This window comes from Diplotaxodon limnothrissa, linkage group LG6 (genome assembly GCF_057381915.1).
Source record: "Diplotaxodon limnothrissa isolate DT_005_m linkage group LG6, D_limnothrissa_male_GT1.1, whole genome shotgun sequence".
Classification (NCBI taxonomy): Eukaryota; Metazoa; Chordata; class Actinopteri; order Cichliformes; family Cichlidae; genus Diplotaxodon; species Diplotaxodon limnothrissa.
In genome coordinates, this window is record NC_140601.1 from 27351234 (window position 1) to 27363887 (window position 12654).

Below are 12654 nucleotides of genomic sequence, written 5' to 3' on the forward strand. Positions count from 1 at the left end.
CTCACAAATACAGATACACATACGATTACACATACAAATATTTGTTCCAGCTATTAAAATAATCACTTTATCGTTTATGAAAAATAGTGGCTCACTTTGGCTGTGATTTGATTCAAATTAAAAACTTGTCTCCTACTTGAATTTCTATGTGATTTGCAACACAGGATTGCATTCAGACAGCACAAAATGTCATGAAGCCTTGTTGCGGCAGCTTTTACAGTGTTACACGTGCCTGGAACCTGCAGCCATGGCGCTCTTTTCTTCACGGCCTGTCTCACACTTGCACTCTTCCACCACCATCACTCGCTTCTCCCGGACGTCGGCTCCACAGCGCAGAGGCACAGTAACAGTCTGAGCTTTTGATGGTGCACAGCGGGAGCAGGGGGCCCGCCGGTGGAAGGCTCCTGTCTCAGGACTCAGTCCTTCAAACTCTCCTTCAGACGGGACAAAGAGGGAGCTGCATTGGCCGAAACACAGCTTGTTGTGTACTGTCACTGTTTCGCATCCATCTGCTGTCACATGCTGGGAAGATGACAGCGAGGGTCAGGTTTAGGGTAAACACAGCAGCTATAGACATAAATGTTTCCTTTACCTCTGAGAAAGTAAAAATCAGCGCTTCAACACCACAGCTAATGCAGACTGTAATAATCTTTTTTTTTTTAAATCAACACTAATGTGACTAACAGTGAGAAATTTCCAATATTCTGTGTAGTCGTGTAAGAAGTCAGTTAACCTGACGCTGATTTGCATGTGCATATTAATGGGCAAAGAACTGAAAACGTATGATTCTTTGGCTCTTACCTGAGTGAAAGGTACTGCAGTGCATGTCTGCTTCATGTCCTTCAGGTTCACTGGCAAAGACATCTTGCCGCCTTTATCTATGACTTTCTGCCACATTTGCAGGCCCTGCTTCTTCTTTAGCTCTAACTCAGTGGGGTTTTTAGGGCGCAGGTTGTGTAGTGGATTTACAGGAGCCTTGTTGCCCACAGCCTGACCTAGACGACCGCGAGACAAGAAGGAAGGGAAGGGCAGTCTGGTACTGTGGGAAGGGGCTCTTCTGGGGGTCAGTCCTCTTCTGAAGAATCCAGACTGGGTCAGGGTATGATGGTCCAGCTGCACAACCTTGACAATCCCCCGGACAGGTTCCTCTGGTCCGCTGCCAGATGACTCAAAATCAACCCTGGATCCTTTCACATACGAGCTGTAAGGAAGTGTAAGAGCCGCCGCTGTCCAACTTGACAAAAAGATAAAGGCGATGAGGAGAGCCATACTCTGAGGAAAAGTTGGATAACTGGCAGAAATGACTTGAAACACTGAAATTATTTTAAAATTTACCACTATTGACTTTAAAACATTTAATTAAAAAAGAAATCTTTGTCTGGTAGTTTGTGGTCCAAGGTTCCAAATGGCAACCTTGCTGTCAGTGCTTTGCCAGTATGGCGGAGGGAGTCTTTTTATGTAGGTGGCTGCCAATTCTCACCTGCGTTTAATGCAAAGAAGGTGTCACAATTCCCACACCAGACCAGACATCACACCCAGCTTAAAAGTCCAGGTCGTGGATGGTTGCCAGACTGAGAGGATTTTAGTTTCAAAGCAAGTGTGGAAAAGACGGTCATAAAAACATAACATTTGAAAGGTGAGCTTGATCTCGGAGTTCAAACTAATCCGATCTGGGCTGATTCCACAAACACTAATTATGCTGCGACTTTTATTTAGAATGCTTTTAATTAAAAAATAAGAGAGAATATTTACAACAACAACAAAAGAACATCAACAGATATAGAAGTTTTTTCAACAGTTGAATGGAAAGACCTTCAGTCTCCTTCAGCATAGAGGACGTATGAACACCATTCTTGTAAAACATGGTCTAATGTTTGCTATTTGCTGCCTAACAGCACCAAATATCCCATAGGTATTCATCTGGTTATAGAAAAACATATAAGATATCAATATCTTTTAAATAAAAGTCTTTTCTTGTCCTAGCACACAACCGCATATAATTTTTTATTGGCAGAAATGACTGCAGTGCTGATAAGAAAGAATTATAAATAAATAAATATAACGGTAAGAAAACATTAACAGTTGTGGGAATTTATTAGAATGAATCACTAAATTAGAATTCTTGATGCACAATTAACCTAAATTCAACCTGGAGGTCTGGGATTTTTACGTGTATGCGTAAACACTCAAAGTATACTCGCACAGTTTCAGAAAGACTTTTGAAACACTGTCTCATCAGCTGGGCCGGTCATTCAACAGGTGTTCCTGCTGCCTTTGACTGTAAAGCAATAATGAGTTTATGTTCCCCGTGTAAACAAACAGTCTCCTTCCCATGTATTCCCGCAAGCAGTTTCTTAGCCTCTCCCTTGGCATCCCATCATTGCGCCGTTAGACTTGATTGTGCTCTGTCACCCGTGACGTGATCACATGCTGGCTGTTGAAAGCAGACTAGCTGACAGTCTTATAACAGAACCAGTGTTTAACTTTCTCATATACAAGCCTGGGCTTTAAAAGTCACTTTCCCCTCCCTTCTTCTCAGTTTCTGCTTCCCAGAATCACTATTTAACATTAGCGCATACAATGAGAAAGATTAGGAAAGGTAAATGAATCTGGTTTATTTGTAGGTTTTTTATCACATGCACTCATGTGGGTGACATTTGTAGTATCAACCTTATTTACCAGCAAGATAAGTAGTAATTCAAGGTTATGCGACTGTGTTTAAAAAGCATTCAAGGTCTATTCCTCCAGCTACAGCATGATCATTCTCCACTAGAGGGCACAGTTTACAAACTATTGCCTCCTTCTTCCATTCAATTGCCCCTTTAGTATTTAAACAAACCTCCAGACTGTGACTGTGTGCATTTTACAATCAGTATTTTTGTAGAGCCCCTCTGTTGTTTCACTGCTTTTCAACAAAAGGCTGTACTGACAGGTTAGATCTGCTTTTCTTGCTTCCTTATTCTCAAGGGTTGCCACATCAGGTAGCTCCGGATGTGTGATTTGGCAGATATCTAAAGGCCTTCCTGATATAACTGCAAAAGGATTTGTGTCTCCTCCCAGTATTGAACTGGGAATCTTTGGACTCCTGTTCATTTATACCATTCTCTAGAAAGACACCAGTAAATATTTGAATAAACCAATGACACGTCAGCAGCTTGTTGTGGGGGTTAAAAGCTGAACAGGCGGCTTTTGTTTCTGTTTATTCAAATGACAAGTACACCATATAAAAGATGGCCCGTCATAAACTGTGACAATAAAGTTACTCCAGGAAGTAATGCATTAGAATTATTCACATACTGGAAGGAAACGGTCCATGAATGTGTAACTTTGTGAAAGCCCGACTGCCAGCTTTTTCCGACAATACCAGATTTGGATGAAAATATGTTTATCTAGTATGCAGTTTGGGCATTAACTTTCTGGACAAATCCGCTTTTTCGATTTCTCTATACGTCATATTAAATTACATTTTAAATCAAAGAATGGAAATGTGACTAAAAAGCAGACTTTTAACTTTTATTCAAGAGGTTGAAAGTAAAAATTTTGCATTAACTGTTTCGGGATTGCAGTCATTTTTATATGCAGTCCCAGATTTTTGGAAGCTCAAAAGTAACTGGTCAGAGTAACAATTTCAACACAAGGAGTGATTGAAACCATAAACATCACCAACTGCTGTGTTTCCTTTCTTGAAATGCTCTGTTATGCCACTGTGGCCTTCACCTTCAAGGGCTGCTTGTTTGTGGGTCTGTCTGCATTCACTTTTGCCATCAGAAACTGAGCATGCTCTGTTGGGATGAGATCAGATGACTGACATTGACATTGAAGAATTTCTCTTTTCTTTGCCTTTAAGGACTTCTTGGGTTACGTACATTTGTTTTGCATCATTATCCATTTGCACTGTAACACAAAGTCCTATCAGTTTTGCACCAGCTGGTTGCATCTAAGCAGAGAGTATAGCCCTGCACACTTCACAGTTCTTCCTGCTGCTGCTATCGGCAGTCATATCATCAATAAACATTAGTGACCCGATTTCACTTGCAGCCATACATGCCCATGAGCCGTTTCTTTTCTTCTTCATACTTCTTCCCAGGTAAACTTTGGTTTCAACTGCCCAAAGGTTTCTTTTTGTTTTTAGAGCTGTGCTGACTCTTTAGATGATGTCTGGCAAAGCCTAATCTAATGTTCTTGAGTGTAACCAGTGCTCCCTACTGTAATTCCTCTGTATTTCCATTCATGATTCATGTTGTGATTGGAGATTTTGGCACTGGTACGACTTTCAGGACTTTTGGTGCTGCTGTCCAGTTCATTCCTTTTTATGATTGCAGATTGTTGATTTTGCCACTTTTAATGTTTTTCTCTGTGATCATTTATTGTTTGGTTTTTTTTGTTGTTGTTTTTTTTTTCAGTCTAAATGGCCTCATTCACTGGCAGCTTTATGTCTTTTGAAATCATATTGAGAGTTCCAATCAACCACCAACAAATTGAGACTTGATATTTAGAATCAACTGGAGGTATCTGCTTAATTCGTTATGAAAAATCAGCGGAAATAAACTCATCTGGCCATTAAACTGTTTGTCAGAGACTTCATCTTTAAGATTGTCCTCGGGAGATTTTATTCCTAAGTGTATCTACTAAAAAAGTCTATATTTTATAAGAATTTTATAAGAAAACAAACAAACAATCAATCTATGATCTATGACATCTTGAGGTAGTATGATCACATTGTACCACATCAAGATGTTTTACATTTTTTTTATGTCATCAGGACACCACAAAGCCAGCTAGAAAACATAACATACTATACTATAGAATACTTCTGAAGTTTATAAGTTGGGGACATTGATCAAAACTCTTCACTACTGTCTGTAACTTTAACCCAGTTCATATTCAACAGGCCGGGCTTCAGTCTCCGGTGAACAAAGACGGAATGACTGTGCTTAAGAAGGGTTTTATTTTCCACAATAAAATGTTCAAGGTTTAGTGTTATTGTTATTGTCCCACTAGAAAGTAATATAATCAGGTTGCAGATAGGTATGTCAGTGGTAAAAACAAAAAGACATGGAGTCGTTTAGTCCTCCAGGCAGATTAATAGAAAGACAACCTCAGGGGAATAACTCAAACTCCCAAAGAAATGTCTGGTTCAGACTGAGGTTATTTTAGTTAACTAAAACTCAAACTCAAAATTGAAAACATTTAGGAAAAAATATTAGAAAATGAAAACTACAACACACCAAATAAAAAAAATACAGAAAATGTTGTTACTTTTGGTAATTTTGGTCAAATTTGTGAAAACAACCTGCATGAGGAGGCATTGGTTCATATATTTACTGAAAAAGGCTGTTTGTGAGTCTGCTGCCTTGATAAAACGTTGTGTTTGTATGCATGTCTTTAGTTTTTTTGACCTGTGTGGCTAAAAGACAGATGGCTCTATGGTATAGTGGTTGACACATTCACCTACACATAACATTTCCCCAATTTGAGACTGGGTGGAGGCACAGTAGATTGGTACTCTCAGTGTTGATACGAGTCCCAGATAAAAGGGACTTTCCATATGCTTGAAGTTCTTATAAGAACGTTGACCTAAAAAAGAACTTAATAATGTCATAATGCTATCAAACATAATCAGATGTTAAGGTTTATCTGGTTTATGATGTTTATGATGGCTGTGGCAGAACATGTGACTGTAAAACCGGCTGCGTCACCAGCTAGCGCACACACACACACACACACACACACACACACACACACACACACACACACACACACACTGTGTGATCAATCCTGCTTAGTATAAATTGAAATGTATCAAATAAAATTAACCTGTGGAAATATAATTTACTTTACTTATTAAAGTGTTTTAACCACTTGTCTACACCATACTGATCAAATATACCTTTTCATCCCTCATGCAATTAAACACCTGTTTGTTGATATTAATATGTAACTTATACACTTTGTTAAGTCTACTTATTACCTGCCACTATTTTTTTTCTTAATGCCTGAATACTAGACATTTTCCAAAGCTTGAAGCAGACTGTTGAACCACGAGATTTAACTCAAAAGATTAAATTGGAGTGGATATACTAAAAAATATGAGTTCATTCAACACTAACATGACTGATGTTCAGGGTTGTGTAAGGACTTCATACATAGATTACTTTTGAAGTCTGTCTTATCACCAGTGTTCATGATAACTTAACTGCTTTCTGTGTCCTGCAGATAAAAGCAGCAGCATTAATGGAAAATTCAACTCTTATCAAGTCTTTCTTTAATAATTAGCTTACGTATTATCTCCGGCCACTTTATTGGCACCTCTTACTAAAACCAGGTTGGACTTACATTTGACTACAGAAATGACTTCTATCTTCATGGCATCAATTTTAAAAGGGACTATAAATACTTTTTAAAGATTTTGGGGCTTATTGACGTGAGAGCGTCACATAGCTGCCTGAGATTTGTCAGCTGCACATTCATGGTGTAAATCTCCCCTTTCACCACATCACAAAGGTGATCTACTGGATTCGGATCTGGTGACTCTGGAGGCCATTTGAATACAGTTAACTCATTGTCATATTCAAGAAGCCAGTTTGAGATTACTTGAGCTTTGTGACATGACACTGTGGTCATAAAGAGAAAGAATACTCGGGTAGGGTGTGGCATTTAAATGATACTGAGTTGATACCAATGGGTTTGATACAATGCAGGATGCATCCGTGGTTTCATGTTGTTTACATCAAAATGAAACCCTACCATCCATCTGTGTCACAGTAGAGATTGAGACCCATCAGAATTTTAGTCAGAAAATTGCAGTTTCAGTTTCCTGTTCTTGGCTGACAAGTGTGGCTTTCTGCTGACGTCACCCATCTGCTTCAAGGTTCCACATGTTTTCTGTTTAGAGATGCTCTTCTACATTTTTGGTTGTAAAAAGTGGTTATTTGAGTTACTGTTTCAGCCAGAAAACTGTTGCTCACTGGATATTTTCTAATTTCTGGACCATTAATTGTAAACACTAGAGACGGTTGTGTGGGAAAATTGACAAGCCTGTCTGGCACCAACAGCTATGCCATGTTCAGAGTCACTTAAATTACTTTTCTTCCGTATTTTGATGCTCAATTTGAACTTCAGCAGGTCGTCTTGACCATGTGCATATGCCGAAATTCACAGAGTTACTATCATGTGATTCATATTCGACTTATCAAACAACTGAGAAGGTGTACCTAAAAAGTTGTAAAGTAAGATAAAAAATTCAAGTAAACTACGATCAATTATGGCACAAGTTCAGTTTGTTCTTTTTATTATTTAGAAGTGATCATACATAAAAAAATAAACTCATAACATTAATTTAGTGACTGTAAACCACTGACACAAAGAAACCAGAGTTCTCTGCACTGTGCATCATTTCAAGTGTATCAGCACATACAGCAGGAGACCCTCACACAAACATAAATAAATCACAGTATAAGTGTGTACAGATACATCGTTTTAAAAGTAAAAAGATGTTACTAGCTTTTCCTCTATCTTTGTATGAAAGCTTTAAAAACCAGAAGAGGCAGAGCATTCAATGTTCAGCTGAAAATCTGCTTTGAATCAAATACTAGAAAACTTTCCACAGACAAAACCGCTTAGCAAAATTTCTCCAAAGTTGAATTATTGATCTTTTCCAGCCTTGCAGTAGAGAACCATTGAAACCACCATGGCAGCGATCTGCAAAGACAACAGTTAATCAACATTAGATCTAACTACAGTGATCTGAGATGAGATACAAGTTACAATGTGGACAAATCCTGTGTCATATTCTGTACTCTGTAAGATGCAAATTGCTGAACAAGCTGTGGACTTTGCTGCAACTGTCATGCCATTTATAAGGTAAGGTTGAGTCAAATTATGGGATGTTAACTGAACTGTTTATTTTATTCAAAAATAAATAAGGTGTTCATTTGGGCTGAAACTATTTCCCCTTACTTCAAGAGTCAAATCAGTATGAAAATTAACTTTTTTAAATATGTTGTTTCACAGTAATAAAATTAAAATGAATCACCCAGAAAAAAGACACACACACTGTGTCATCTAGTATCATTTATAAGTATATGTAAGATATATGGCCATAAAGAAATTGAAGATAAAAATATACACAATAGATAATAACTAGCATGCAGTATATAACTGATGGATGACGAACGTGAACGATACCTCGAGAGCAGCGATCCCCATTGCCACACCTGCAATGACCAGAGCGTTGTCCTCTATCAGCTGCAGCAGTTTGTCAAAGCAGCCATCGATGTTCTAAAAGCAAAACAAATGTTTTTAGCTGAGGATGGGAAACACTGCTGTGCACTGTACATTGGATTCATTCTGTTGCTGACATGCATAAAATTAGGCCAAATGTAGGCTGGTCTCATACCGAATGTTGCGCTTTATTTTCATTGCATTTCTCAGCACTGATGGTTGAATTACAGCATGGGGCTGGATAGAGACCACCGTTATTGTTAAAAGGCGAGTCTGTAAAATCTGTGTAGTTCCTGTATCCACAGCATTTAAGCTAGAAGAGAGCAAAAAACTGTTAATGCAACAAGTTTTTAATTACCATAACAACAGAACAAAATTACGACTACAAGTTTGATTAATGTGTAAAATGTGAAGTAATTCAAAACGTTAGTCTTAAAATTTTGATCAAATAAACCTCCATGTGCAGATAGATCACAAACCTTTCTCTTAAATAAATAAATGGGTACAGTACCTCTTTCATTGTGTTGTTCCAGACAGAAGTCAGCTGGTTTTCCTTTCCATAGTTGTTTTTAATGCTCTTTTGGACGTTTTTCTCCAGTTCCTGAAGAAGCTCACCAGCCTGAGAGACACAGACAGACAGTAGCACGTTATCATGCTTTTTAGTTTCTAAATCTGACCATTGGCAGCTCTTGCCAGATTTTGCTCTTCAGAGCTACTTACCACATCTTTGAAGACAAAGAGCACAATGGCTCCTGCAACCTCGATGAGGAAGATAATCAAAACAATACTGAAGAACTAAAAGGGGGAAAACGAAAAAGCATACTGTAAAACATTCTTAACAGCATACTCTTAAGGTGTCAGTGGAGAAACAGATGTATAGTTACAAGAAAGTACCTGCTCAAATATGAAGCTAAAGAGTAGCTACAGAAGAATCACAATCTTAAGTCACTATACAGTACATGTCCATTAATACGGTAAAGTTTTCAAGATGGCTATTTACTGTGCATTTCTAAGTCAGTGTAACAGCAAACCCAGCCCTAAAACACATTTATTTCCTGCAGTGTTTGTTTTTTTGTGTGCAGTACATTAATTGGCTGTTGGATATGCCTTTCCACACTAACTGCCATTTGTACACTACGAGTTTTGTCTTCTTTATCCACTCACATCTATCATATTGCCTTTAGCCTCATTAATTTGACAAGAACTAGCGTCAGCAGTCATAAAGTGCTGGCTCTGGTAAGTCAGACTGTTGAAGAATCTTTCAAGAGCACCTGCACCTGTTTTCAAATGTATCGATAGCACACGAAGAAGAAATTTACTGATGTGTCAGTATTTGGTCACATCATGTGTGAGGACACACGTCTTTAAATGAATGGCAAAAGGAAATACTAAACACTTCTTTTAAACATTTTTCTGACTCAGCTGACTTAAATATAATTCTCTCTACTCCCCAGTTGTAAACTGAAATTGTCATCTCAAGGAAAGACTTTGGTGCCATGTTATATTTTATTGATTTGGGCAAAGTTGCAAACTTTATTATCCTACTATTACAGACACAGAAGACCATATCTGCTGTTCTTTCTTTCTTTCTTTTTTTACAAATGTTTTATTCATTTATTTTTATTCCAAACTTTGCTCACCGTCAGCAGCATGCACTTGCTCTCCCTGATGGCACCGCAGCAGCCCAGGAAGCCAATCAGAACTAGTACAGCACCCACGGCGATGAGCAGGTAGCTGACGTTTGCCAGTTGTGATAAGGAGGAGGTGTCTTCCACCTCATCCAGTATATCCAGAAAGGAACTCCTGTCCACCTGCACCCAAATTCCCACACCCAGAATGACGGCACCTGCTAACTGCAGGTTTATGAAGAAAGAAAGGAGAGAAAGAAAAAAACTGTAAGATAATGTAAGCAGACGATTAAAACATGGAATGCTAATGGGAAATTAAACTAAAAAACTGAACGTGAATGATATGAACTGCACTAACTTTTTTAATAAGTAACAGTGGCAAAATAAATTTTATTTATTTATAGCTGTCAACATTTTAAGAAAAACAGTTTCTTACTACATATTAAATTAATTTTCTGATATCACTGAAAATCCGAAGGAAAAAGACAAAAATAGGGAACAACATACGTAAGAAGAAAAGTTGGCAACTGGATTTCTTTAGGTTTGCAAAGACATTTCACCTAAAACTACTCAATCTACTGAAAACTACTCAAGACTTCCAGTTGCCTCTTTTTACGCTTGATCGGGGTGACTGATAAATTACACAGACATAAAGAAAAATACTCTGGAAATGAGTTCGTTCATTCTAGCAACATCAGTAAAATAAAATGACAATGTAAGAAGTGACACTGTTACAATAGAAGTAATGGGAGCTGTAATTTTTCTGCATGCGCACAAAGTAATCATAAAAAAAGATTGATGAAACTGTTATGGTGATGAAAAACTGTGATAGTGGAGAAAAAATTGTTTCCGAGCATGGAGGGCAATCCACAGATCAGCGCTCCTGTCAGTTAATGCTCACTGAAAATATTCGACCTGAATGTGACATGTTTGCATTGAGCGGGAGCACTGTAGCGATAATTGGTGTTATGTTGTAAGTTAGTTAGCTAAGGCTAAGCAGACCATCTTTTCTCTTCGACCTTACATTAAATAGACATAATGTTCAGTGGTAATGTTCATCTAATCTGATTTATGGGGAAAAGCAAATATTCACATTATCGAAAACTCTGACTTAAAGCCATATCTGAACAGAGAAAGTGGGCTAAAATGTACGTCTTATTGAGACTACCTATAAAAGAGAATAATTCATACAGCCAAATGAAATGGTTTGGCCTTTTTTGATTCACTACTCTCTGTAAAGTCTTCTTTGTAGTCTGGTGTAGGATGTGAAACCAAGCTGTTGAAGAGATGCAGACAAACAGAAGTTCTCTCTTTTTTCCAACTTACAAAGATGCCGCCATTGAAGATGAACATCATAATTTTGAGAAAGCCGGAACAACACATTTTGGCTGATTTCTGTTTTTTCACTCTGTTGAAGAAACAAGAACAAAAAAAATTATGTCAGTTCAGGTGAAAACAACTTATCTAGTGTAATTACAATTATTCTTTTTCAGCATTTAACATGGGGAACTTTTCTTTTACTGCTGAAATTCAAATCAATAGCAAGAGGCAGACAACACAAGCAGTGGCCAACATGGGTCACTCGGCATTCGCTTGGGTTAAACATTAACCAAAGTAGCTGGCAGCAAAAGAGTGGGGGGGTCGTAATCTTCTTTAAATATACCAATCGTTTCATGCTGACGTCATGCAGTTTCGGTTGAAGCATTGCCCAAGTCTACATGTTATTTTTTATTCATTTTGCTGCTAGTTATTTAAATCATCCTACTCTAGGCACCTCAGCTGGGTGATATGCTTGCTTCTTTTTTCCTTGCATTAAAGTCTGTATTTGGTTGAGTTGAGGTAAAAAAAAATAGCTTCCTCTAGCTTTGAACTGCAAGTGTGCTGAAATATTACAGCTGAGGTACCTTATCAGGTTAGTGGTTTCACAGTTTAGGTAGCACAGGAGTGCCATAAAAGAGGCACACACAACCCCTTGTCCATTAACTTGCACAACCTAACATGCCTGTTCCTGGTATCAGAGAAATAAACTCCGTTTTATAGTGACTGTCATGTTCTTCCTTATTGCAGCTTTGACAACAGCAATCAATTGGACCTACTTTGCAGCTGCAACCTTGTTTCCATGAGGCAATAAAGTTCCCTTATAACACCTCCATGTTAATTTCTGAATACATACTCGAGCAGCCACAGAAGAGGGGAATAAATTACTTAAACTCTAAGAAGAAAAGATGTTTCTGCACCAACACTTTTAATAGAAATGCAGCAGCTAAATAACTCAGTTTGATGGGTTTTTTTTGTTTTTTGTACCTGTTTTTATACAAAATAATAACACTTGGATATTGCTAAGGAATAGTAATCATGTCACTACAACTTGCCTAATGTTAATAAAATCCTTTGATTACAGAACAAACCATTCATCATCCGGATGAGCTTTAGATTAAGGAAGATTAATAGCAGTGTAGTTGTGGAGTTTGAATTAAAAAGTGAAGAAAGCAACTATACCTGTGTTGTACTGAGGTGTGCGTGTCCGCTGAGGTCTGATCAGCGAGGAGTGTCTGTGCATCGACGATTTGGACTGCCCATTTAAGTTCTCACAGGTCGCACAACCCCATGACCAACACGCCCACCATAGGACACACACACACACACACACACACACACACACACACAGGGTTCAAAGTTATTTTCAATCACATTTCACAACTTTCCATGACATTGAGATACGTGACCAAATGTCACGAAGACAAAAAAAATCAGACAACAACATCATATAAAGCAATTTAATCTGACAAGAGATATTTTCTCA

General features: G+C 38.1%; 2 protein-coding genes across 2 annotated transcripts; both read right to left on the bottom strand.

Annotated features, from left to right (window-relative positions):
- Window positions 1-222: 222 nt before the first annotated feature.
- On the bottom strand, window positions 223-1269 carry dand5 (DAN domain family, member 5). Its single transcript, XM_085356054.1, has 2 exons — window positions 802-1269; window positions 223-522 (listed from the first exon to the last, which is right to left on the bottom strand). The coding sequence occupies exons 1-2, from the start codon at window positions 1267-1269 to the stop codon at window positions 223-225; spliced, it is 768 nt and encodes a 255-aa protein (XP_085212180.1).
- Window positions 1270-7270: 6001 nt separating this feature from the next.
- On the bottom strand, window positions 7271-12404 carry tspan34a (tetraspanin 34a). Its single transcript, XM_085356055.1, has 8 exons — window positions 12351-12404; window positions 11178-11259; window positions 9864-10076; window positions 8944-9018; window positions 8735-8842; window positions 8399-8536; window positions 8188-8280; window positions 7271-7701 (listed from the first exon to the last, which is right to left on the bottom strand). Exons 2-8 carry the CDS (start codon window positions 11232-11234, stop codon window positions 7645-7647), a joined length of 741 nt encoding a protein of 246 aa, XP_085212181.1. The 5' UTR covers window positions 11235-11259; window positions 12351-12404; the 3' UTR covers window positions 7271-7644.
- Between the last annotated feature and the right edge of the window lie 250 nt (window positions 12405-12654).